The following is a 27,431-nucleotide window of genomic DNA, read 5'->3' on the forward strand; positions in this document are numbered from 1 at the left end:
ATATGAAAATGAAAAAAAAAACTTTAAACCTTACTTATAAATAAATGTGTACATATAAGAAAAACTAAGGAATACTTATAAGTTAAAACGAATACTTATAACTTTTATACGTCAGAAAAGGTCTGTTATTAATACCGTAAAGCTTTAGGACTAGTATTTAGGTCTGTGCCGCCATATACATAAATAAGTCTAAGTTATTAGGTTTTAGCATTGAATGCTTGTAAAAACAACTTCCAAATAGTTATTTGCATAAATAACGGTTTCGTCGTCATCGGGACACGGATTGTGCTGAGGTAATATCTCGCGATATGGATTCTCTGTGCAATTGTAGACGCGTTGAATGGCAATTTTATGACCTCTGGCCAGCACATTAACACAATTGAGATCCGAACGCGCCTGCATCTTAGTGGGCGAGGTAAAACAAATTGGGACGCCATAGGTGTAGAGAGTCTCCAAGAGGCAGCCATGCCAGCTATAGTCATCCTGCTCCGATGGCTGTACAGCATGCGGATATTTCCGTTCCACGATTCCTTCTGTCAGAGTGTCCATTGCAGCGAAATCGGGATTATATATAATAATCAGCACGGGATCTACTTTATGTGTCTTGGCAAAGCGCTCGAAAGTTTTTGGAAATGTGCACAGGACGACTTTACGTTGGCAGCCCTGCGGTTAGTTCAAATTAGTATGATATATATAGATATATAAATTTAATCTGCTTACCCCTTGCATAAATGTGAGCACCTCCTCGCCAGCTCGGGCCAGCAGCTTGTGCCCAATAAAGTACACTTCCAGCTGGCAGATATCTGGATATTGCAAAAAGAAGAACTTGAGATGCATTTGTTGAAAGTAGCTCCGATGCAGGTCCTGGGCGCCCACCACATAAACGCTGAGAATCTCACGAGGCGCGGCGACAAAGGATATATGGGTAAGCGCCAAGCAGAGGCTGGCAATGCCGCTGAACGAGGAGCAAGCGGCAAAGCGTTCATACTGCTCTAAGGAGCGCCAAGGCTGGCTATCAATTCGAATTTCTGTGGCAGCGTAAAACGCTTCCACCAAATGGCTGTGCTCCAAGTCACTGCGCTGCTTCAGCTGCACAATATCCAGCTTATTGGACAACAGTCGGTAGGGTGAATAGTAGAGTGCCAAGGTCCGGCACACGGCCGGCGTGTGATTGCAGCAATCCAAGCGTCGATGCTCCGCGGAGCAGTAGGCGACGCCCGCGCAGCCCGTGCAAGCTGTTAGCGGCTCTAGGCGATAGCAGACCACACAAAAGCCGGGATAGCCAATAAGTTCGCATTCGCGACGCGTCAACAGACGCCGCAGCTTGACACGGACCGCCAGCATAAGTTGAGCTATGGCCTGCTGTAGTTGGGCGCGTCCAAGGAGCGGGCCGGCTAGAAGCAGGGGATGTGCAATGTTTTGCGACTTTTGCAGATCAATGAGCACTCGACAAAAGTCACGATGTGCTTGATCCTCGACCAGATGTTGCAGGCTACAGTACCGTTGCATTTTACAGCCTCTGCAGATAATTTTGGGCGTGTCAAACGCTGTGGGCTCAAGCTCCTTGTTGTCATCTGCATCAGTCGACTGTTGTTGTTGTTGTTGTTGTGGAGGTTGTTGTAGGAACAGCTGTTGTTGCTTTTGCAATTCGCTTGCTTTATTTATAACACAAACATAGCACTGCAACGAAGACACATATTGCACTTGATTAATAGTTAAGGCGGACATATTTATGGCAACAAATATAACTCAAATTTAAATATTGTCTCAGCTTTGCGCGCAAGGTTCCATAAATATCCAGTGTCAGGGCTGGTATGCATGGGCCCGCCTTGCCAGATTGCGTAGCTAGAGAGCAAAATACACGCCGATGCAGACTGTGGCAACGCTGTGCATAAAACAGCTGTTCGGTAAAGTTTTTCAGCGCGTACAAATTGTTAAGTTTAAGTTTATTATATTACAACACAAATAGAACGCTAAAACATAAAATGTTGCGCAACCTGGTGCGCAGCTTTGAATGCACGCTCAAACTGCAGCGCCACACTCAAACAGCGCGCCTGCTAAGTAGATCAACAACTGCACGCCGTGCACTCTTTACACAATACGAATGCGAGAGTCGCTCGAAAAACAAGCAGTCAGTGTTGGCTACGGCAACGGCCGGGCTTAGTAGCCATGTCACGCCCCCTTCCAGCGAGGTGGACAATGAATATGTGCCGTATCGTGCAGAGGTGGAAACTGGCAGTCGCCTGGGACTTTTAATTTCAGCACTACGTGAACGCTTTCGCCTCACGGAAGATGAAGTGAAGCGTATTGTGAACGATGAGCAAGTGCAACGCAGCTATCGCAATCGCTGCCTAACTAAAACGCTGGACGCGCTGATGCTAGAGGGCGTCAGCAAACAAAGTTTTTTGGAATATCCCTGGCTGCTGGTCTTAGATCTGAGTAAGTGCGCATTAACATTAATTCTGACGTCGAAATGTTCAGTCTCAATCCTTGCAGAACGTCTGGGTCTCAAGCTACAGCTAATTAAATCCATGCATGTGCGCGACATTAACCACTTTGTTCCCTTTCTGCGTCTCACGGTGCCACGTCTGCGCAAGCTGGTGAGCGCTTTGAATGCAGAATCCAATGAATTACCGCAAAAGAATCGTGTTTACTACATCAGTGAGAAGCTAGACGTCAGTCCAGAGATAGTCACCAAATATCTGTCGAAACGATTGTTCATACTGGAAATGCCATATGAAATGTTTGAGAAGAACTTGCAGCACATGATACACTACAATGTATCGCCCATCAATATACTAAAAGATCTGTGGGCATTTCGCTATACGCCGAAATCGGTGGAGCTGCGCTTGGAGCGCGCTCAACGTGCCAAGAAGGATAAAATAATGCCCTGGATGGTGCGCTGCCCGGAACCTATACTGCAACGGTGAGATAAATCAGTTTTGAGCATAGTTTACCAATTGGACAAATGATTTCTTGTAGCTCGCTGAAGCTATCGCTGGACGAGCTGCAAGTTTTGGGCAAGTTCTCCTCTGTGGTGGAGTACATAGCGCATCGCTTGGGCTTCACCGTTAGCGAAACAAAGGCCATTATGGACCGACATCCGCAAGTGCATACAGTGCGCGTTACCAAGGTTCGGAAAAGTCAGAAAGTCAACTTCATTTATATATGTGCATATAGCCAACCCATTTTACAGATTAAAGAAGTGCTGGACTATTTGCTCGATGAAGCCAAATTTACGCGCTTTGAAATAGCTCAAGTGCCACGCATTTTATGCCACAGCTTAAAGACCACACGACACCGCATGGATGAGTTGGCATCGTTTGGCTGTCGACCCTCCTCGCTGGTCATATTGTGTCGCAGCAGGCGGGAATATGCCAAATTTTTGCAACAATGGAACAATCAGAATGATAGTGCGCCACCAAAGGCAACAGATAAACAGCAGTTGACTAGGTAAGAGCACTCTTTTATCTGTTGTTCTTTTACGTCGACTGATTCCTATATAGTATATATTTTTCTATTAATCTGCGACAAGTTGTTGATCTGTTTAAAAATTCTGTCTGTTAATAAAATGAGAAAATGTTTTTGGAAAGCTAGAAAGCTCGTTGTTTAGATCTATCCTTGGAGAAGATACTGAAATATTGTCACAATATTTTATATTCATGTTCATATTTAGTCATATCATATTTTTAATCAGTAGATAAGTCGATGAGTCCGTCTGCTCAACCTATTTTTTATGCTAGCTAGTGTCTGACTATTTTCTATATTTATAATACTGAACAAAGATCAGTTTTCTTGTATAAGGAGAGTCGAAACTAGAAATGGAATTGGGATAGGCGGGATGGGTGTGGCGGTTATGGATTTTATCGTAAAATATCGGCGGATCCAGGTATTATGTCTGGGTCCTAAAATTATATTTAACCAACGTTTAACAAGAAATCATAAAGTTTAGCAAATCTTCTACGTGTGCTCAAAAGATTATGAGACTGTTTATATAGTAGTTTAAACTAAAACTTATTTCAGAATTTATTAATTAATATGACTTGTAAAAGAAAGTAACGCAGGTATGATAATGTTAAACGGTGAGACGAAATGGGAACTGTCTGTTACGGAATGAGATCGAATTTTCTTTCCCTGATAATCAATAGTCTAGACCCTCATTGGAAGTATCACTCAACTCAACGTCTGACTACAATATTATAAATCTCTAGACAGTTTTTGTATAGAAACACCATTCAGTTTATAGACACATAGATGGTGCATTTGCTTTAAGTATGAAAGACATTAAATAATTGATATTTTTCCCATATTTCTGTCTTAAATTTTTGACGCATTTATTTTCGACAGCAACATTTTAAATATTTGAATAATTTGCTTATTTAATAGACATAAATACATTTATATTTAATTAATGAAACAGCATAATGCGTTTTATAAATTTAAACAGCATGCTTAGCTAAAATTTAAATATGTTTTGTGCTTTTTGTGAATACCATTCAATAATTGTACTTGGAACAGAACAGCGATTTAGCAAGTGCCCATCGATTGATTTGTGTTTCGAACAGACTTAGTAGCTAGAGAAGACATTGAGAACAAGCAACCGGCTGAACTTAGTTTAAATATAGTTAAATATAAAGCTTTTGTTTAAACATTTGTGAATACCTTTTTCTTTTGAAATTTTGGGGCGCTTTTAGAACCGCCAAATAAGCTCGTTAAAAAACTAAAAGCTAAGAACCTTTGTGTGATAGCTTAGAAATATCTTTGGTTGGTAGCGCATTTGTAATTGTATATAGGTGTAAATCAACTAGTTATAAAGATTGTACTTTGGAATTAGTCGCGTAACGCCCGGCGTCGCTCCCAGGCCACTTGCATCGACCAAATGCTCAGGGGTCGCATATAGCCAATCGAGCGATAACGTTTCTCGCCATATAGTGCTTCCGGCGTCTCATAGTTCATGCCAATGCGCTGCGATATGGTCTTGTACATGCCGCCAGCAGTTTGGAAGGCCTCCTCGAACATGCCCTCTTGTATCATGGTGGCCGCTAGAGCATACACAACGCCCGGCCAGACCTCCTCGGCCTGTATGTTACTGTTGTCCACATGGCCCGGCTTTGAGGGCTCGCTGGCATTCGCTATGAAGCCATTTGCGGCGCCAATGTTGCCCTCATGAAAGCCCATCACATTGTTGTCGTAGATGCGTTTGAGAGCTGTGCGCACATTCTCCTTGGGATAGATCTCATAGTCAAAGCCGCAGGACTTTAAATACCAATGACCGCAAAGCTGATCGGCCATAATCGTATCGCGATGATTGTGTGACAAATCAAAGCGATAATAGCTGCCATTCCACAGTTTCTCCTCCAGCGAGTGCTTGCCCTTCTCCAAGATATCCTGATAGCGCAAACAGTCGTTGGGCTGATCCAAAAGTGTGGCCATGACGGACATGGTTTGCAGCGCAGCCAGCCAGAGGCCAGCACAATAAGCGCTCGGTCCATCCATGACCCAAGAGTCATAGGTCTGATCCGGCATTTTGGTGTTCTCAATGAGGCCATCATTGTCCTTGTCATACTCAATGGTGCGCTCCATAATTGCCTTACAGGCGCCATACATGGCCTTTAAATAGACCATGGCATCCATGAGATAGACTTTGCCATTGGTTTCATTGATGTACATAGAGGCAGATTTGCGATTCTCTTAAGGGATTGAGAGACATGTAGAGATTTTTATATAATACACACTAGTTTACTCTTACGCTGCTTCTCCTCCGCCGAGTTCTTGCGCTTGTTATCCTGCGTGTACAGCTCGTAGAGGCTCTCCTTGTCAATGAACTCAATCGAACTGAATTTACTGGCATTGTCCGCCTGCGCTTGGGCCAGTTCATTGAGCACATAGTAATCTCTGTAGACCTGCAGCACAAACTTGGTATTGAGATCCTTCCAGTCATTCACATCGTGTATGTTATAGCAATTGATCAGTGTAAAGGGTTCTACAAAAAAGTTTTATATTACATTTTGCTTGCAAAGGGAAGTGCGTTGTAGGATTTGCTGATTTGACCAAGTACAGACCAAGGCCTTAGCAACTTGCCTTCATCGGGATCACCCAGATCGTGTGGCACGCAGTTTTTGACCTTGCGCGGCATTACTTTTCCATCGTAGAGCATTTTGCGTGTATCATTCAGCTCGGCGGCAATCGCATCTTTGAAATCATATTGCAGGCTAACCTGCAAATTGGGCCACAGATGCGCCAACGCGGGTGAGGCATAGAAATGCACATCGTACGTGTTGTACATGCGATACTCATGACCCTCCAGATAACCAAAGCGACCATATGCCAAGCGTGGATCATCAAAAGCCAGCGACTGGCCCAGCGATGAGTCGCATTTCAGCCAGATTGTGCCGCCATCCGAGATGAAATAAAGCTGATTGAATATGGCGCATTTATACCAATCAGGGAGGGCGCTATAAAAAATAAACGAAAGTTAAGCTTGGGATTAGCTATATATAGCTGATATTTAAACCTACTCATCATTCAGTATGGGTCGCTGCCAGGCATCGATGAGCCGCTCCCAGCTGGCATAGTGCTTCAGTGCATATTCGCATATCCTGGGGCCAGACTCGCCGCTGTCATCAAAGTATTTGGTATAGTAGCGTGTGTGCGTTTGCAGTTTGCGCGGAAATTGTATCTTGGGCATGTCCCAGGCCAGCACAAACTCCAGCTCATGGTAGGCCTGCGGCTTGAGTGCCAGCTGTGCGCACACAGCTACACCTATGTCCTTGGCTGTGGGCAGAGTTTCAAGATTAATGTAACCAGATCCAAATGTACTTGCTTTTTTGTTGATTTATAAATTGAATTATTTTAAAACTGTGAAGAATACAGGTTCGAACCTCAAACCTTGGTGAAAGCTTCTACTTACATCTCAGAGTCTCCGCGGTGGGCTGCTCGCTGAGCTGGCCATGCTCCTTGAGCTGTGCCCACAGCTGCTCGCCGTTGCCAGCCGGATCGAATTGGGGACAACGTGTTATGCTTATTTCGGGTAGCACGCGGCAGGCCAGATTATAGCTGCAGGGCATATCTGCAATTGTCTGCCTAATGGCCACGCCCTTGGCATTGCCCTCGCTGATTAGCTGCGACTCGGCATTGCCGTCCGCATCCTGTTTCTTGTTGCCGGTGCCATTCTTAAACGTAAACGTAATGGAAACCTTGCGCTCCTGATCGCACACATTTTGGGCAGACCATACGAAGACGGCGCAGGGCAAACTGGACTCCTTGTAGTCGTGCGGGATCACGGGCGAGATCTGGCGACAGATCAAACGGACACCATAGTGCGACAGATCGTATTCGGTCCAGGCGCGTGGATATAGACCCGTATAGCTGCAACGGGAGTCCTCGATGTTCGAGTGCCAGGCACTCAGTGGCTGCCTGGGTCGGCTGCTGCAATTGGGCAGTTGACATTTAGATTTTTGTGCATCGGCCTCATCGGCCTCTGCATCGTTGTTGTTGGTCTTTGACTTAAATGATTTGGTGCTACAGATTCGCATATGCATATATATGATATATATATATTTTGTTTGCATTTATGAATGGATTGTTGATAAGCAAAGCAAACCAAATCGTTTCCCGAAAGCAACAAAAATAAACCCAATAATAGTTTTTCCATTTTCCCCAGTTTCAGAACGTGTTTTGATTGTTTGATTGTTGTTGTTGTCGATTAATTTGACGTGTTTTGGGTGCAGCCAAAATGAGAGAGAAAAATATCACGTTGTGAAAAATATAAATTAAATTCATTGACATTAGACCGTTAATTAGTGGATTACCAGAATCTTAATGTGGTATTGATTAGTGCTCGAGTGAAGAGAAAAGGTTTAGCCAGGGGGATAAAGGAATAGTACGAGATCAGAAGTAAGTCATGGATGTGTTACTAGTAGAAGTTAAAGTAGAAGTATAGCAGAAAGTATATATACTACAGGGCATTAAAAAGTCGTGTTATAGGGTGTAAGAAATTAGTTTTAGAATTAAAACATATGGAAATATGAAAAATATACATGTACAAATATGTAATTTTATAATCATACGTGATTTTTTATTAGTCATTATGAAGATTAGCTTTGTAATTATTTTTAATAACATGTTATCAAGACAACAGATAGTACAGACTATGTTAGCTGCTAATGCAAGACGTGCTGTTAACGTTAACATTAACAGCATAATTTTCACAACTTTTTGAGGCTTTTGAACAGAGATTATGCCAGCTGTTTGCCTGTAATATTAACAGCAATATTTTAACAGCATCAGTTTAACATTTTTAGGCATGAGAGCCCAGTCTGTTAAATAGTCAAGACCTTTTAGATTCATGTAGAAGATATAAAAAGTTCATCAATAAAGTCAGCAAAAGCTGAAAAAATGAAATGCTAATTAAAACGAAGACGAATTGGTGTAAGCTTATAAACTTTTTCATGAGATGACTTTCACGGCATCAAATAAACAAAAGCTCAAAGCTGAAAGCAAGTTGTGTTTACAAATACAATAAACTAAATTACGCGAATCGCGTGCTATTGTATAGCACCAGCTGCGTATAGAATACAACATGCTATGAAAAGTACAGAGTAATAAATAAGCATGAATTAAGAATTCCCAGTGGGATCTCGAAAATAGCGAGAAAATCAAAAGCAGAAAGTCAAGCAGAGGTGAAATATTAAATTATGAAAATTAATGGAAGACTTAAAGTTATATTTGAGAGATATATCACAGTCAAGATAAAAGTCACTCACCTGCACCTGGAGAGCAAACTCTGAAAGATGGTGCAACCTTTGTGATCCTTGATGGTGACAATAAATTGATTGGCATGCACCACATTGTACTCATAGATGCCGGGGCGCATTTGAAAGCGACAGAATTCACCGGCATAGCCGCGTCCAATGCTGCCGCCACCAATGCCACCGATGGGCACGCCATAGATCTGTTTACCGTTCTCCATATAGTAGTAGTCCATGTAAACCCGACGACCTTCGCGCGACACCTTCCAGTAGTAGGCGGCATATCTGCAAAGGGAGAGCAGGCCAAGAGGTCATTAGATTTGAGCCACCCTAACGGACCCCTCACTTCATTATGTTGATGATGTCACATTGGCGCGTGAATGTTTGCCTAGCCCCAATACGGCACCCGGCTGGTCTTTGGACAAGGGGTTGGTTTGTGGGCTTTGCCACACACACAACACACACATATCGAATTTAGGGCTAGTCAGCTTGGCCAGCTTAACATTCCAGCCCGTGTCTCGATTTGAAGGTCAGTGTCTCTCAGTGGTGCCCAAGTCAAGTGCACGTGTGGCGGAAGCCAAGCCCAGTTGCAGGGTCAATGGCGTCGGTCACCAAGCGGAAATATGTGGGCAACACTCTAATATTATGTTAAGTGCTTCGATATGTGATGAGTGTGAGCCAAGTCAAGCTGCATTAAGAAACAAAACATTCTAGAAACTAGACTGTGGTTAAAGCAAATAAACATATTTCTCTTAACATGCACTTTCAGTTGTCGTCAAGTTTAAGTTAACATCAACAGCGCAGCGTTGCCACCTAGCCTTAAACTTGTGTGCAAATTCGCATATGGCAGCACCAAAAAATTTACCCGCTTGGTATATTTATCATGATGGTAATCATGAATCCATATACTTGCTTGGCTCTCTAAATTCTCAACTTGGCGTGACACCTCTACACACACCATTTGGCTGACTAATGGACAGCTGTTCTGAATGCTAATAAGTGAGCTGAACAATGGAAATGTTTATTTCGTATTGAACATTGAGTTATATTTTATTATTTTTGTTCATATAAACCCCACAAAATATGACTTAATAGTTGTTATACACATAATAATAATAAAAATCTTCAATATATCCATTAAATGAGAAATAATTATAGTATAGCCAAAATGCATTTAAGCTGCTCGGTAAATCTCAATATAATCTCTTCAGAGAGGAACTGAGATGGAGGAGCAACACATAGCACAAACGCTTGATTGCCACAAAGGGATTTACATATCATGTGGCAGCCGCAGCGTCGCGCTTCAATTTCAATTTATCCAATTATTTTCAATTATAAAATGAAATTTCTGCTTGCAGATTATATTCTTCTTTCTTTTTTTTCGCCCCTTTGCGTTCTTGTTCCAAAACCCTTGCCTTTTAAATAATTAAGCCGAATATTTGCTAAGCGACGCGAATCGACGCTTCCTTTCTAACCCCTCGAAAGTGGCAGCAGAAAATGTGCCCAACCGCAAAATGTTGGCAGAGATTCCAACAATTCCATTGGCAGGCCGCAAGGCTCTTGACTTTTTAATTAGCTCTCAAAAAGTGAGCTATTTATGGGACTTTGCTCAGGGCGGGGCCTAATGCCACATCTTCAGGGCTTAATACATTTTTGTCTTTTCCAAATTTATATGGTGTTATCTTAAAATTTTGCTGTTATGATATTGCAGGAGTTATCCTAAGTGCTTTCATGTGTTATCGATAACATATCGATTCTGCATTTATGGCAGCTATTTCACAATTGTACTACAATAATTTATCGACAACTTATCGATATTTTAACTTAAAAATGCAATATTGGTTGAGATTGATATTGCATATATAATCAATAAAAACCTTGAAGAAGCTATGGAATTATCAAAAGCTGCCTTGCATTTGTATAAGTTATCGAAAACAAATCGTTGCTGAATTTGCAACTTTATGAGTTAGGTTAAGCATTTTTTTATTCGACGTTTTTTCGTCAACAGTGCTGTGTTACAATAGTTTATCGATAACTTATCGATTTTGTATGGAAAATCTCGTGTATTCATTTATTGAGCGTCTTTATTCGATATGTTTCGTATAATGCATGTGGTGTTACTTGGTTCAAGTCAAAAGTCAAAGACGCAATCACTTACGACAATTGCAATTTTTGTTGGCCCGGGGCCGCAAGTTCCAAAAAGTTTGCTTTTTAAACAGAGTTGGGGAAACTACAAAATTTGTGCCTATAGGTTAAGGTATCAACAAAAGTATTGCTGCATTCGACAGTTAACCAAAACGAATCAAAACTCGACGAGTGTCAATTTCTTTAGCATGGTGTAGTGTGCTTTAGATCCAGCTCTGAGTCGCCAGCGCCAACAAATTCGCTATTCGATCGATTACGTAGTTTGAGCGTATCAACTGCCTCCGGCATTGATGTAACCCCTGTCAGCTCCTCCTCGCAGAGCACCGAGGCCAACAGCTGGGCAACAAATTCGGCTCGCTGTGCCAGAAATGTGATCTGCTCCTCGGGCGGACACGGTGCACTGGAGGCGGATGACAAAAATGGATAGCAGAGGTAGCGTTCACGTTCCAGCTCCAGCTGCTTGGACTCTGTTGTTGGCTGTTGTTGCTGTTGCTCCTCCTCCTCGATAGTGCGCAACATGACCGCACCGGAGGCCACATTCTGGCCAAGCAGCTCGTTAGCTCCATGCGCCAGTTCACTGAACTCGACCAGACGCTGGCCCGGACCGGGTCCGGGCGCCGGACCAGGACCGGGCCCCCCACGCAAACGCTGGACATGCACCTGGCGAACGCCGCTGGCCGGAAAACCTTCCATTTGCATGCGCGGCGCACGATGTCGCTGGGCGCGGGTTCTGGTTATCTCGCCGGGCGGATAGAAAGCGCGTCGCATATTCTCGGCCGTTGCATTTGGTCCAAACAAATTGATGCTGCGCCCGCTGGCAGATTGATTGGGCGACTGGTTGGCCACAACGCGAAAATTGCCCGGACGATTTGGCCGACTGGTCGGCAGCGGCTCATTGAATCGCATCATCTCTGAGAGCGTGGGATGATGGCCGCCGGTTAGCTGTTGCTGGGGCTGCTGCTGTTGCTGCTGCACCGGCAGCGGCGGTCGGTCAAAGTTGAGGCGATGACGCGCACGATCCAACAAGGATTGACGACGAACTGGATCCGGTATCAGAAAGTTATTGTCCACGTTGTGGCTGCTGTTGGACGCCGTCAAGTTACCACCTTCGGCTACCCAGGGTGCTACCTCAACGGCGCCGGGCTTAGCAACACGAAATGTCAGCGGCGAGGCGGGATGCTCCCGCTGATAGCTGCCATTGGGATTCAGTGGCTCTAGAAATAGCTCAAGCGAACCCTCATTGCGGTTCATCAGCTCGTTGCGTGACGTTGCCGCCGAGGCAAATACCGCCAGCTGTTCGTCCTCCAGAAACAGACGAACCGCCTGCTGTTGCTCGAAAAGCGTTACCATTGTGGACACCAGCAACGTGCTGGCGCCCACATGTTCCGCGGACACATGCTCCAAAAATGTGGACTCATTGTAGCCCCATTGCTTGCAATACGGACATCTATAGCTTTGGGGCGGATCATTCAGATATTCGCCGCCAAAATATAGCTCAACATCGGCTGGCGTAAAGACACACTTCACCGGATGATCGAACGGATGCTGTGCGGTAGTAAAATCATTATCATAACACTCCGCACACATATTAAAGTCCTGGCAGCTCAGGCAGCGATAACAGCGACCCGTAAAGTCCACCTTGCTGCAGCCCTTGCACACAATGTTCTCATGACGGTTCATCCTACTATCTGTGTGTGTGTGTGTGTTTTTCTTTTATTTATTTCATTTTTGGTATAATTCATTAGACGATCTGCTTGGCCAAGAACTTATTTACCTGGAACTTACCCGATTGCGCAAATATCAATCGCAATGGAGAAATTGTTCCCATATATGTATGCACACACAACGCTTTCACCGGGATACTTCAAATACATACGAAATTACAAAATAGAAGTAGCTCGTAGTAATAAATTGCTTAGGTCTTTTAACTGATTGACTGAAGAGATTCGGAAATGATTTTTTTAAAAAAATATTTCATGATAATAAACTCAATGGCTGTTGTTTTTCAACAATTTGAATGTGTTAACGAAAAAACTACAAGAAAAACGTTTATTAACTGTTGGAGTTTATTTATAATTTCGTTTTTATTTGTACTTGAGCAGCTTTAGTTCGAAATTTTGTTGAGAAGCGTTTTTCCAACTTTTTCATCAGACATGGGATCGGAATGGAAATTCAGTTGGCATTTTAAAGTATGGTACTTTAAGATTTCAGGCATGATCTCGAAATTTCCGCGATAATATAATTGGATGCCGTAATAAAAGCAAAATAATAAAAAGAAATTAATAACTTGTCAAGAAGTTGCATTTATATAGGCGAAGGCCTCAGAGAAGCTCAGTCCAATTTCAGAACAACCTTTTTTGCTGATTCCTTGAAGGTATAGCCTTTACTTAGCACCTTCTTACATAGCTCTATAGCATACCTAAGACATATAATGAGCTGAGTTTGTATTAATCCTAAGCTGATTAAAGCCACTCTTGAGCTGACTCTAGGAACTGACCACTAGCTGCGCTGTTGATGACCGTCAGCAACTATTTTATAAATTAATTTCATTCTATCCATTAAGCCATCCATCAGTTGCCGGCAAAGTGCAACAATATTGCCAACTTCATTTGTAACTTGCCACAAGCAATTTGCCTTCCTGTGTTGCACCTTTCCGCCCCGCCCCACCCACTTGACCCGCGTTGAACCCCACTGCCATAGCAAACTTTTTGCTGTGGTGAAAATAAAAAATGGTTCCGTCCACGTTTTCTGAATTAAGGGTAGACTATGCTCGGTTGGCTGTCAAGCTTGCAATTCAATTAAAAAGCTATTTTCATGTCAGTCCAGGACAACAGCTCGGAATAGATACGTATGAAATGGACTCGGGCAACAAATATGTATGCTAATCAAATTCCGAAAGCTGATGAAATCGAAGAGCGAGAAAGAATGATATGTCGAAATATTCCATACAAAATGTATGCCAGAGTAAAATAATAAATAAAATTGACAGGTCACGAAGAATGCAGACGAAATGCGGCAAACTTTTATAAATACAAAATCGGATAAAATATCGTGAAGGTGTTAAAAAATAAATATCGGTTTAGATACCTATTAAATAAATAAACCACTATTAAAATTTATTAAAAAATTTTAATCTTAACGAATAATCTAATAAATAATATTTACATTAATAAATAGTTTCAATACATATTACAAAATATATAAGGCATTTTATTAATCTGAAAATAATCTATGATAGATTCCTTAAATATCTCCTCAAACAAAATCAATCTATAAGGGGAAATTTTCATATCAAATCTTTTGAAAAGATTTCGATTCCGTCAACATTCCATTAAAACATTTACTTTCATGGATCATTCTCTCTACTTTTTATGGTAACGATAAATTGTAGCTCCTACTTCCAGCAACATTTAATGAAAACAGGTTCCAAACTTTACACAGCAGCAGCCGAAATTTTGTTTTTCTTTAATATTTGCCCTGTTAATTAACTCTCACTTCCATCAACACTAATTTCGAAAGTTTTCATTTTGGCAGCTCGTAAATCCCGTACAAAATTAATATAAATCTCTCATTCGGGTGCATTTTTAATGCAACACATCTACTATTCCATAAATATAAAATTCCCTGATGCATACACGCAGCGCATAGATTCAGGAATTTAAAATCACATTTTTTTCAGCATTTCAGACAGAAATAAAAATAAAGTGAAGAAAATTCTTCCAGGGAAAGCCAAAAATAAACAAAAATGCGACAAGTTGACAAAACGTTGAAGAGAAAAACTAAACAAGCCGAAATCTCGGCAAAAGAAATACAATTTCCTTAGTTTTATGGAGACGAACAGAAGATTTGTTGTTGTTCTAGTTGTTTTTAGAAGGCGTCAACTGAAATGCCTGGCATGGAAAAACAATAATGAAAAGTGCTTTTGGGAGTGCAGCCTGAATGCCTGGATGAGCACATGATTTGAGTGCAGACAAAAAATAAAACAGAGTGAAGGAAATAAAAAACGGAAAAACAAGGAGTTACCCTTTGCCCAGAATGAACTAGGAATACATTCGTAATTAGTCACATTCACACATTCATGAAAAAAAGCTCATATACATAAATATTGATTCTTTTCTCTGCTCAAAACAATTAAAAATGAATTCAGGAAGTAAATATGGCATTTAAATATTTACACATACCAAAAATCAAAGCTATATCTAATAGGGATGCCAATGTTGCCCTAACAACACGTAGTTGCAAATCGATATTTATCAATTTTGGATAAGACGGATAAACTTATCGAACACGTTAAATAGAGGGATGCCAATACTGCCTTATTGATCACATTAAATAGCGGAATGACAATGTTGGCCTAATAAACCTAAGCTGAATATCGATATTTATCAATTTTAGATGAAAACGGATGAAGTTATCGATAACTTTAAAAACTGGATCTACGATAGGCTTGATATCGATAAACAAATGGATATGGATCAATCGAATCGAATGTTAATATTGAGCAACCTTTAAGGCTTGAAGTTACGTACTTTTGTGTGTTACATAAAGATCAAAAACTGTATTGTACAAATTTCAAACCAATTTCAAATTCAACGGGTACAAGGTATTAAAATAACTTTATTATCCATTTACAAGCTACAACGAGATGCATTCAACCAGGAATGCGGTTGGCAAATACGGGAGAAGGTCGTATAAAATGCTCGCCTGGTAGCTTGCCAAAAGCATTTTATGTGTGACGGAAGCATCAAATGCGAGAAACATGAAGGATTCAGTACTTCTGGCGCCAGAGGGTCTTACGACAGACACGTTATTTTCTTTATGTACGCAATTGATGCTATCTTTGATTGTGTGTAGAACGGAATGGCAATAAGGAAACGGATATAGCTGAGATGTTGAAATGCTGAAATTGTTACAGTGAACCCGCATTCAATTTGCAGCTGTGCGGCAGTCTTTCAATTGGGTCACTATTTCAGGGCTTATCAAAGCTGGCTATACTTGGAAGCGTGTATAGTATATATTAAATGTATTCGTACAATATGGCAAAGCTTTTTCTAATCTTTTCACGCCTTTTTTTTATCAAACATAAAAATTGAACAGCTGAAATGTTGTCGTGATTAGATTATTACTAACCAAGAAATCAGCGTTGTCTGCAAGGTTCAGAAGGAAAATAAGTCTGACCAAAGGCGAGTATTTATAATACACTGAGTCATAAAAGTAGACAATTTAGAACTTTACAAAAACATAATGCCTCGAAATATCAATTTTAAAAGAGGTTATACTGTTAAAGAAGTTAAGGCTCTAAAACTAAGAGACAAAAGGGACCCGTTTGTAATGTTCCTTGCAAATTTTATCCTCATTGCAACTCAATATAAGTTACTAAGGTGGCAACCCTATCTCAGAAATTTACCGAGCAGATTTGTTTGGCAATTGTTATTTACTAGGTAGATAAAGCGCATTGCATCGCTTGTCAAGCCGATACACCTAAGATGGATGTATAGTAAATAGAAACAAACTGATAATTCCTGAAGCATAAACAATTTTTACAGCTAACAAAACACTGTAATCCTAACATTTTGGTTTATCATGCTTGAACGCAAAATCAGATTCAACAACTCATTTTATATAAACAACAAATACGATAAGATCCCATAAAAAATGTTAACTAAAATATGTGAAACGAACGTATATTATATATTTAATTAGGCTGGCAGGGTTAAACAAGTAGTATTTTACACATTCCCGGATAAGGTATAGAATGACACAATGTTCTGATATCTACAACTGGCAACCGAATTATTTTAAGACTTGAAGAAATCCAAATATCAAATTTTTAATTCTTGATATACATACCGAAATACTAAAAGTATGAATGGTAAATATTTGTAGTTAGGTAGATAGCAAAAGTTGCACGGAGGTGTCATTTAAAAGATTTTTATTAACAAAACAATTGTCAATAAGGCAAGGGCAAATATTTGTTTAATATGAGATAAGTATAAGTAACACCTAAAATATGTAAAGAATTTAATAGAAATACAGTGATCGCTCGCAATACAGAATGATTTTTAGAAAGAGCTCATATTAATTTGATTGCTGAAAAATTAATAACTTCTAAATTTATCATACTCTACTTTAATTTTAATAAATCCCGAAGCACAATTTTCAAAAACAATTTCTACAAAACTTACAAAAACTTATTTTTTGTAAATTAAAAAGTAATTTGTCCGAATAATAACAAATATTACTCTAAAAACCAAAACAATTGATTCAAGGCATCCAACTTATTTAATAGGCAGACTTAAATTTCAAGAAACGGTTTACTTTGAACTTAGCGAGCGACCACTGTAGAAATTTATATCAGTTGCTCCCGTGTGCCTATTCTTGTGTGTAGTCAATAGTCAGATCCCAAGATGCTGAAGCTCTGACCCACATTCAGAACACCCAAAATACAGGTTTGTCAGCGAGTTCATTGCACTGGTTAAGGCGAATGGGTGGGTGGTTGGGATTTCGGTTGGGGTGCATTTCAGATAGGTCAGTTCGCTTTGCGCTGATTGCCTACTTGGCAGTCCAAAAATGGAACAGCTAAGAATTCGTGCCTGAGGTTGACTGTTTGTAAAAGCCAACGCAAACAAAGTACAAACATTTTCAGGTTTTTTTCTTTCTTTATTTTTGTTAGTGCCTCAAATGTGGCCAGGACACGCTAACGGGCGCCCAAGTCGGCGCCAATGCGGGCAGACAAAAGGGGGCGGCAATTTGAGTTGTGGCGCCGCAAAAATGGGGCATGCGGGCACCTACGACAAGCTAAAGCCAACTGGGTAAGCCATATAGCAGTGTGCTGGTATTAAGGTTCTTATCAAAGGACACAGTTTCAATTGATGTCAAACAAAGCCGTACATATCAGGCAATCAATTCCTCAGAGCAGACTACCGACTAGGCAAAGATGAAAACTATAGTTATAGAAAAGTCGGGCATTGCTTGTTATATTCTGTGCGTACTAGAGATGGACGCGTTTTATGAGATTTCCAGTAGGTAGAGGATACCATCTCATTAGCTCACATGACATTTTAAGTGACATGTCTTCGAGTATGTCTGTAAGCATGAACGAAAGCCGACTTGTTGATTATTTTGTATATCCTATTTAGTTATTAATTAATTCTAAATGTCTTGTATCACACTAAAAACTATCTTAAAAAACAGACAGTTGTTTAGTGAAGCAAGAGATCCCTTCATTAAGAGACTACATGGTTTGGGAAGAAATAGAGTAAAAAGACTAGGCTTGGATAATATTTATTTAAGTATTATTTAATTTTTTAAAAACTTGTAGGCATATAATTTGCTAAGTCAAATTTGTGCAATGCCTTTAGTAATCTGATATAATATTTCATTTGATTGCTCAACTTTAATTTGAATATTTCTTAAGCCATTATTTTTTTTCGTGCTTTTCGTGATTTTAATGATCGTGTCCTGCAGACACGACTCGCTGCCATCTCTAATGTAAAGCCTTTGCTACAGGCGAATTAATGTCATTTAGTTGGCGCCAAGCGAACAAAAGTATTCAATTTATGAATATGCGTGTGTGTGTGCGTGTGGTATGTACATGTGTGTGTGTGTGTGTGTTTGTGTCGCCAGGACCTGACGCTATATTTGGCACGCACGGGCACGGTCACAGGTTGTGGCAAGGGGACACGGGGCAAAAGCGTTGTTCTTGTTGTGTATGCGGGCTATATTAGGCCTACTATTGATTTCGCATTATGTGTCTTAAATTAATTTTAATTATTTACACAGCGCGGTCCACTCGGCAGCATCTGCAGCGACCGCGACCGCGACGCCGACTGCGACGTTGACTCACCTGCAAGCGAGCGGCACCATGGGCAGCGATTGTTTTATCGATGGCCGCAAATTCTGATTGCGTTTCTCTGGCCAAACATGATCGAATTTCAGCTTCAAACCGAAGCGCGGCACAGCCGTCAGCTCGTTCGGTTCGCCGGCTTGCTCTAGCTCTCTTTCCTGCTCCTGCTTCTTCTCCTGTTGCAGTTGCTCTGCATAGACGCCGCTGACGGAGTCTGCAGCGCCCGCAGCGTTGCCATTGGCTATTGTTGCTGTTGTTGCTTCCGCCGCTGCAGTTGGTGTTGCCATTTTGCGTGTGTTTCGACTAGCTTCGATTTGACTTATTTCGTTTGGTTTTGTTTGAGTGGGTGATTAATACAATTGCGTGCACTTCATATTATTTGGGTTTTTTTTTGTTCAACAACTAGACACGCGCGCGACGCACACAATAGCAACAAGCAAACACGACCGTTTGCGGCAAGAAATTAACTGCGAATGAGCGTACCACTGAGTGAGAGCGTGAGAGTGAGAGCGCGCAAAACAGACAAACTATCGTTTAGTGCAGCTGTTATCGATGTTTGGCTATTGACATCCATAAAAACAGCTGTTCTCGCGATAGTTGTTTTGGGTCCGAGTGACACTGCATTATCGTCCTAACGTCTATTTCAAAAAGCTACAGAGCAAATTTAATATGATAAATTACAAATATTTAATCAATCAATCAAAGCCACAAAATGGTGAATAGGCTTTTATCACATACATTAAATAACCTTAAAAGGGAAAATGTTAACGGTAAGCTAAAATTTTGTTAATTTTACAAAGGCCCAAGTGTGACCATAATCCAGTAAAGGCGCGCAATTTAAATTATCGAACCAAAACGTGAAAACAAAAAAAGATAGCATTTTCAACAAAGGTATTTTCATTTAAAAAAAAAAACATTTATATATTATATAAATACATTAAAAGTCGTTGCAAAGAATATTTATGAAACAGGTTAAACCTATTTTTATATTTTGAGTGTGATAGTGCGCGAAACTAAAAGTTGTAAGTGTGACCATTTGCTATAGGCGCTATTTCAAAACGAGAATATTTGAAAAGAAACGAAAGAAGACAAAATATATTTTTTTTTTTTTTGAGTGTTTTCAAAATATTTATTACACTTCATATAATCTGCAACACAAAACGCGTTCTATTTGAAGGATTTCTCGTATTTGGGGCACAAACACTTTTTGCGACGACCCCTTTGTTCATTGCCCATGGTCTGTTCCTTGACAGGAGTTTCAGGCTCTTCATCAGCATTGGCGTTTTCATAGTGCTCCGGGTTGGTCTTCTCATTGCATTTGGCGGCCATAAACTCAAAGAAATCAATGTTGCGCACATGACTGTGGTATTGATCCTTAAACTGAAAGTAATTGGGATACACTTTGTGCTTAAGCATAGCCACATATAGGCTAAGGCGCTGCTGTTCCAAAAATGCTCGACGCTTGTTCTCCATATGAGCATTACGCCAACTGCGATTGCTGATCTCCTTGTGCACGAGATCACGTAGATGCGGATGCAAATGAAAGATCAAGGCCCTTGAACAGATGGACAAATTTTCAGTATAAATTCTTAGCGTGTTTATGTTTTTAAATATATAATCTTACTCGCTGAATCGGTGCTTTAATTTTCTAAACTTGACTTTCTCGAATGGATAAATAAACATGTGTATGCGATCGGTGTAGGCCAACTGAGCAGGTATTTCCACAAATATTCTATTCAAGTTGTCTAGATAATAAGATATTCCGAGAATATATATGAAATTATCGTTTACTCACCTGGTGCTGAGTACAGTGGGAAATTGTATTATTTTTGGGACTTGCTTTTTAACTTCAAAGCGTGGAAACTTAAGCATGTCTTCCTTCTGCCAGGTTATATTGCTAGTCATGCATGCATCAACAGCTTTCAGCTCCTCCGGATCAATAAAATAGTTGCCCGCACAGAAATTATAATTACCCAGTGGGGGCACAGTTTTAAACAGCTCTAGACCTGGTTAGGCGGTATTACGACAAATGTATGCGGTTTTTTTTTTGTTTGTTTCTGACTTATTTACCCTTTTTGCGGCAATCGGAAGTTGTGGACTCCACAAAGTAGGCGGTGCGCCATTTGGGGCAGGCGCAATTGATAAATTTATAAAACACCTCGACCCAATCGGAAAAGACTGTGGACAGGCTCTTGCTCATGTTCACATTTAGCTGAATGTTGTCGCTGTGGATTGTAAAATGGGGAAAGTAGCTAGAATCTTAAATGATATCTGTCTATATACATCAATTTCTTAGTGGCGTGAGTCAGGGTCCAAAATATATGCAATTTAATTTAATTTATCTATTAAAAATTTAAAACAAATGAAGTGAACCAAGATTTGATCCCAAATCTTAGCATATATTTTGAACTACCTCACTTATAGGTCCAGCCTGTGATCTCTGTTTTCCAACTTCGAAAATTCAAATTAAACAAATCTGTGTTTGAACTGTCAACTTTCAAAAAATGGGTTAAGACCCACCCTAGACCACAAACTTACCGCACCACGAGGACGTTCTCATCGCAGCCAAACTTTCGCAACTGCGCATGAAGCTCGATGCGATCCTCCCGAACGGATAATTGAAGATTGGATGCTTCGATATCGACAATATAATGCAGCGTCGGAATAAGTGCTGGTGTCTCTGATGTTCTTTTATAAGTTAACCGGCTCCACTCGTCTGCATCCGCTTCAGATGAAAATTGATCTCTACTGGTTCGCTTTTCGTGGCTTTCGTCGCCATTTGACGATCCATTCTCTGCCATAATTTCATTCTTTGCCAATGGATAAATTCGAAATTGTAGATTATCAGCGGCAATGACCTTTGTCTCCAGCTTCAAGTCCGTCTGGTTGATGTGTGTAAAGTTGAATTGAGTGCCAGCATAGGACTTGTGCTGTATCAGAAAGCTGTCCGGCTCATAGGTTGTGAAGCTATAATCATAAATATACTGATCCTCAATCTCTATTTCCTGTATTAATTCTGGCTCCCTTATATTGAACTTCCCCAAGTCTTCGATTTCATCGGCAATAGATGCACCTGCTGGCACATTAATGAATATTATAGTCTGTGGATAAACATGTAGAGAGTTTAATTAACATTACTTTTAGGAAAATGGGATTAATGAAAGGAAATCGAATTTTGTTTTTAAATTAAACAGATAATTTGTACAGTATTATAGAACAATTGTAAACAATTTTCTATTGCTTCGACAATTTGCAATTCTCAACTAGTTAAAGCTTCGTCGTAGAGTCGAGGGCAGTCTGCTTATGATAGAACCGGAAGGTTCTTGAAATAGCTATACAGACAACCTACTCATAATTTGTATACATATGTATTCGTTTTTCTTTGTTGGTTTTTGTTTTAATCTAGACTTACCGATTGGTCTGATTCGCGATCAATTAGCTTCAAATGCGTTAAGTGCGAGCTGCTGGAACTGATTTGCTTATCAATATCATCCTCGATTATGCCCTTATCCCAGCCATCCACAACTGTGGAGGTGATCACGGTGCCATCGCTGTGATAGCATCGGAGACTATTATGTGTCCAGACCATGCGCAGACCATCGTCCCGCATGGCATAGCTCTCGTTGGCAAAATAATCATGCCATTCGGTGACACGGATCGGTTTGGCGCAATGTATCTTACCCTGCTCCACATGCACCACGCTGCCCAGCGAGGTGATTAGCTTCAGGTGCTTATAGCTCAGATTGAAGAGCTGCATTATGAACTCCAAGTATTTCAGTTCCGGATCGATGCTGGCAAAGAGCGCCGCCGATTGTTTCATTTGTGATTGACGTGCCTCCGCCTTGGCAGCGCGTGCGGCCAAAGTTTGCGACGATGTTGAACTGGAGTCGCGCGTCAGACTGGTTGCTTTCCTGCCCAATTTGTCGGCCCCGCCTGTGGTCCGACTGGTCTGGGAAATGGAATTGCGTTGGCGTCTCTTTTTTTTTAAATGACGCTTCGGCAGCGGCTTATAGCTGCTGTACGTCGATTGTGTGGAGCAGGCATTTATGAAACTCGTATTATCCTCCGCTTCGCCCTCCTCCTCCCCCTTGACGTCCACATAGCTATACAAGCGATAAACCTCGCCATTATAGCGCATAATCACCACCGTATCGGTATTGTTATAGAAGACTATGACACAGCCGTAGGGTGTGCTGACACGTCGACTCTCGTGGAGATCGCTCTGCTGACCCGACCACAGATGCTCCGCATGGGTATCATGACAATAGAGGCTCACTCCATTGGGATAGTTGAGCACCGCCTTGGCGCACTCCTCGTCCTTCGGTCTCACCCGCAGGCTAATGCCATTCGGTGTCCGCAATCGTATATTTGGCGCTACGACACCCATTTGGCCCGGTTCATTGGTCAGATGCAGTGTCTGCTTGTCAATCTCAATGGACAGGCACTTGTTCATCTGGCGAAAGTTCCACTTCTCCTCATAGAGTGTTATCAGACCCTCCTCAAAGTAATATTTCGAGGTTTTCGATTTGATGGTTTGACGCCCATCGTCCAGATTGTAGCCCCTGAGCATGGGATGATCGGGTCCCAGTCCAATAAACGTTGGCTTCTCCTGATCGCTGCTATTTTTGGAGCCATCTTTTAAATGGACGGGGGTGCGCGAATTGAGACTACGCATCGATTTATTTGTCACCCGAAAGCTCTCCTTGCTGCGCAGCCTTGACGGGCGCGGTGACATCTTCTCCCTTTTCTCCTGCTCCCGCTGCTGTTCCGTTATCCTCTTGGCCTTCAAGGATTTGGGTCGTACGAAGACGCTGGGCGTTACGCTATAAGGCCTATTGCTGGGGCAATTGTACGGTTTCGACCCATCCTCATCCGAGAGCAAAGTAAGCGTGCTGAAATATTCCGACAACGGGTCCTGCTGCTGCTTCACCTCGATGGCCGTCTCAAACATCTGGGGCGTGACCAAGTCGTGCAGGAACTGCTGCATCTCATAGAGCGTAAAATCGCGAAAACAAAGCCGCGTCGGTATAGTTATCTCTTCCTGTTTCTCGATAACCTCATTGAGGGCACGCTTGAATGTATAGAGCTTAACATTCGGATGAATTTCCTCAACTTTATAATTGTCATACTCCGTGATCAGTTGGATAATGCGCTGAGTGACCGAATCATCGGTTAGATACAATTTGGCATATTTGGGCAAATGCTGCGGCTCCAAATCCGCACTGTAGGGCGTATAATGAATTTTCTCTATAATGTAGCCCGTGCTGAAATAGCGACGCAGCACATTGTACTCCAAGCATGCATGATAGATATTCCGCATTAGTTCCTGATCCATATAACTCACAACGCTGCAGAGCAGCGTATTGGCCTGCTCCACAAACAAACGTTCGATCTTCATCAGCTTGATGATGCTCTTGAAGGCATTCGCATAGACTTTTATTTTGTCCAGCACTCTGGTTTGTATAGCCGATGTCGGATTGGCCAGCAACAGGACCTCCATCTCAGTCATCAGATCACGCGGCTCACCGAATGTGCACATCAGCGATTCCACATATAGATAGATGTTGGCATCGTCATCATGCACCGCCGGCATCTCATCCTTTAGATAGTGTCCCTGAATGCTCAGCGAATCGACCATCTGAAAGCTGTCCTGCAGGCTGGTGTCCGCACTCATTTTCACATTGATCTCACGATATGGCTTCACATAGTACTCCTCGTATTGTTCCCGCAACATTTGCATATCGTACATATAATAGCTTAGCTGATCAAATATGTTGCTGGCATATTTAACCGACTGGCACTTGGACATCTGTGGCAGCTGTTGTTGGAATATGCCCACCGGCTTGGTAAGCGTTCGCTTGCGCAGCGCATGAATGTCCCTTTGGATTTTCTCGATAGTCTCGAGCAGTTGCTTCTCACGACGTGGACGTGGCACCAGCAAATCATAGGCGCATTCTTCGGGCAGAAAATGCACCACGCCACGCAGTGGCTGACCGTGTCTGGAGGGGAAAGAAAAATCTATATATTTATAAAAGATTTGCTTTTGTGAGCGTCGGACTAACAAGCGAGAAGTCGCTGGTTCGCTGGTGTTATCAGAAAATGCAACTTTAGCAAATGTTTGATTTCGATTCAATTGGGGTCAAACAAAACATTGAACATGTTTAATAAACCCGATTTAAAATTTTAACGAGAAATAAGGGCTATCTTCGGCACGCCGAAGATTTAATACCCTTGCAGACCCAACCTTTTCATAATGCTCATGGTGCTTTGCCCGTTTCTAAGAAGCACAGGGAAAATAGTTAATGCCGAGTATGGTTAAGATATCTTGAAAAACAAAAAAGTTTTCCATACAACAACTAATTTTCGACCGATCGTTCCTATGGCAGCTATATGATATAGTAGCCCGATGTGAATAAGATTTTACATAAGTGGAGGGAGCATAGTAAAACTAATAAATGCCGAGTTTGGTCAAGATATCTTGAAAAACAAAAAAAATTCCATACAACAGCATAATTTTCGACCGATCGTTCCCATGGCAGCTATATGATATAGTGGTCCGATGTTGATAGGATTTTGCATATATATGAAGAGCACAGAAAAACTAATTAATGCCGAGTTTGGTCAAGATATCTTTAAAAACAAAACAATTTTCCATACAACAACTCAATTTTTGACCGATCGTTCCTATGGCAGCTATATGATATAGTGGTCCGATGTTGATAGGATTTTGCATATATATGACGAGCGTAGTAAAACTAATAAATGCCGAGTTTGGTCATGATATCTTTAAAAACAAAAAAGTTTTCCTTACAACAACTAATTTTCGACCGATCGTTCCTATGGCAGCTATATGATATTGTGGTCCGATCCAGCTGGTTTTGACATATGTACTGCGTGCAATAGAAAGAGAGACTTCTGAAAAGTTTCATAAAGATAGCTTTAAAACCGAAAGACTAGTTCACATAGAAACAGACAGACGGACATGGCTATATCGACTCGGCTTTTGATACTGATCATGGATATATATACTTTATGGGGAGATATCTCCTTCTATGCGTTACACATTTCACGACAAAATTTTAATACCCTCTGCAAGGGTATAATAAGTTGTTTTAATCAAAGGTAATTGAACTTACCCGAGCAGGTCCATATAGAAATCATTGTTCATTCGACCCATGATCAGAATTAGTATTGTCGTATTCAAGGGCGCATCTTTAATATACTGCAGTTAAATTTTTGTGAGAATTCGTTTACCAACGAGAATAAACTAAATGTGGGGTTTACCAAGCGCTTGGATAATGGGTAGCCCTTGCCCACTCTGTGATGCTCCTTGGCATTGACGCCAAAGCACGAGATCTTGCCCAAGGATTTGGTGTCGGTAGTCTCCTTAGATTTGGTAACGGGACGACGTTTGGATTCCATGCCAGATGACTTATCCTTTTTCGAATCTAACGAACGCACCTTGAGCTGGGCAGGCACATGCTTCTGATAGTACTTGAGCATATTAAAGCTGAGCTCCGCTTCAATCTGACGGTTCACAAGGTCATATTCGGTCAAACAATCGTGTATGCGCAGCAAGGTCAAATCCAAAGGTTTCGTGGGCAGAACATCTGATATCAAATAATAACTCCAAAAAGTGGCATAGAGTTGGGTAAAAAATCCTTTGCTCACCTTTTTTAAACTTGTCTGAAAGACGACTAGGCAGCAGGTTGGTTAGGTGAGCGTCATCCAACTCAGTATCCAGATCGATCACAAATAGGAATCGTCGCAGGCCAAGCTTTATCTGCTTTATGAACTCTTCACGCACTGCCTTCAGCCCATTGTCGTAGAAATTGACGCAGTAAATGTCGTAGGCGACCGAAGTTGAACCGCTGTGGGTTTTCCGGGTGCTACGACGACTGCTAAAATCGGTTCTCCTAGTGCTTAATGTACTCATATTGGTTATTTTTGAATGTCTCACGTGTTGTAAATATAAACCGAAAATGTGCGTTTGATTCTGACGGAACACTCTCAGCTCGGCAGGAAAGGCAAATTTAATTGAAATTAAATGTATGGATCCGACTCAATTATTTTAAATATAATTATCCTTTTGTGCCGTAGATGAAATGTTCCTTAAATATTTTTTTTCGATCATCGATCTATAAAATATTTCGATATGGATAAATTTTCCCCCCGAATCCGATCCTGTTGAATACAAAAGATAGATCTTCACCAAGATACATAACAACATTTTTGTCTGTCAGTTGATAATCTTAAAAATTATATATAACTAGCGGGTATAGCCCGGCCTTGCCCGTGGCACGTGTAAAGTAAATGTTCTCAAAAAGCATTGAAAATAATTTTGAAACTGATCGGATGGTCAACAAAGAACTTTCATACAAACGATTTCCGCCAATTTACCACTGTTGCGGGTGGAATTTCCCAAATCGCTGAAACACGTATACATTAAGTTTTTTTTTATAGAGATTTGAAAATAAGTTTGAAGCAAATCGGTAAAAAACTAAAACTTCACCAAAAAAATCTTTGAATCGCATTTCTACCGAAGAAGTTTGAATTCTGCGAAAAGTGAAAAACACATCTCAAATGAATTTTCATATCGAAAAATTCGTTGGAAATGAATTTGAGGGCGAAATTCGAATTTCGAAATTTTTGACACCCATTTCCACCAAGGAGGGATGGATTTTCCAAGT

The 27,431-nt window shown here is 41.2% G+C and overlaps 6 protein-coding genes across 9 annotated transcripts in view; 1 reads left to right on the top strand and 5 right to left on the bottom strand.

The window, feature by feature from the left end:
- The window catches only part of Rab14 (RAS oncogene family member Rab14), a 67,775-nt gene that overhangs the window by 11,176 nt on the left and 29,168 nt on the right, over nucleotides 1-27,431 (bottom strand). The gene's annotated exons all lie outside the window — the stretch shown is intronic.
- LOC135431104 (uncharacterized) lies at nucleotides 7-1,908 on the bottom strand. Its single transcript, XM_064686045.1, has 2 exons — nucleotides 721-1,908; nucleotides 7-663 (listed from the first exon to the last, which is right to left on the bottom strand). The coding sequence occupies exons 1-2, from the start codon at nucleotides 1,726-1,728 to the stop codon at nucleotides 205-207; spliced, it is 1,467 nt and encodes a 488-aa protein (XP_064542115.1). The 5' UTR covers nucleotides 1,729-1,908; the 3' UTR covers nucleotides 7-204.
- mTTF (mitochondrial transcription termination factor) lies at nucleotides 1,885-3,547 on the top strand. The gene is made up of 4 exons (XM_064686046.1): nucleotides 1,885-2,439; nucleotides 2,497-2,926; nucleotides 2,983-3,133; nucleotides 3,197-3,547. Exons 1-4 carry the CDS (start codon nucleotides 1,986-1,988, stop codon nucleotides 3,455-3,457), a joined length of 1,296 nt encoding a protein of 431 aa, XP_064542116.1. The 5' UTR covers nucleotides 1,885-1,985; the 3' UTR covers nucleotides 3,458-3,547.
- On the bottom strand, nucleotides 4,299-19,195 carry LOC135431101 (non-lysosomal glucosylceramidase). 2 transcript variants are annotated; one of them, XM_064686040.1, is made up of 7 exons: nucleotides 18,742-19,195; nucleotides 8,766-9,035; nucleotides 6,911-7,428; nucleotides 6,519-6,774; nucleotides 6,082-6,455; nucleotides 5,750-5,983; nucleotides 4,299-5,690 (listed from the first exon to the last, which is right to left on the bottom strand). In XM_064686040.1, exons 1-7 carry the CDS (start codon nucleotides 19,026-19,028, stop codon nucleotides 4,831-4,833), a joined length of 2,799 nt encoding a protein of 932 aa, XP_064542110.1. In that variant the 5' UTR covers nucleotides 19,029-19,195; the 3' UTR covers nucleotides 4,299-4,830. The 2 variants fall into 2 exon arrangements, with proteins under 2 accessions (XP_064542110.1, XP_064542109.1); XM_064686039.1 differs by having other exon boundaries at nucleotides 6,911-7,521; nucleotides 18,742-19,194.
- Nucleotides 10,817-12,868, bottom strand: LOC135431103 (E3 ubiquitin-protein ligase Kcmf1). Of its 3 annotated transcripts, none has more exons than XM_064686042.1 (2): nucleotides 12,681-12,868; nucleotides 10,817-12,583 (listed from the first exon to the last, which is right to left on the bottom strand). In XM_064686042.1, exons 1-2 carry the CDS (start codon nucleotides 12,721-12,723, stop codon nucleotides 11,079-11,081), a joined length of 1,548 nt encoding a protein of 515 aa, XP_064542112.1. In that variant the 5' UTR covers nucleotides 12,724-12,868; the 3' UTR covers nucleotides 10,817-11,078. The 3 variants fall into 3 exon arrangements, with proteins under 3 accessions (XP_064542112.1, XP_064542113.1, XP_064542114.1); XM_064686043.1 differs by having other exon boundaries at nucleotides 10,817-12,605; XM_064686044.1 differs by having other exon boundaries at nucleotides 12,670-12,868.
- Nucleotides 19,864-26,731, bottom strand: ms(2)34Fe (male sterile (2) 34Fe). Its single transcript, XM_064686038.1, has 9 exons — nucleotides 26,413-26,731; nucleotides 26,026-26,351; nucleotides 25,878-25,963; nucleotides 22,154-24,740; nucleotides 21,280-21,842; nucleotides 20,812-20,966; nucleotides 20,537-20,747; nucleotides 20,366-20,473; nucleotides 19,864-20,296 (listed from the first exon to the last, which is right to left on the bottom strand). Exons 1-9 carry the CDS (start codon nucleotides 26,675-26,677, stop codon nucleotides 19,909-19,911), a joined length of 4,689 nt encoding a protein of 1,562 aa, XP_064542108.1. The 5' UTR covers nucleotides 26,678-26,731; the 3' UTR covers nucleotides 19,864-19,908.

Source organism: Drosophila montana, unplaced genomic scaffold (genome assembly GCF_035044405.1).
Source record: "Drosophila montana isolate Dmon_TW-CO22-7 unplaced genomic scaffold, ASM3504440v1 contig_312_1, whole genome shotgun sequence".
Lineage (NCBI taxonomy): Eukaryota > Metazoa > Arthropoda > Insecta > Diptera > Drosophilidae > Drosophila > Drosophila montana.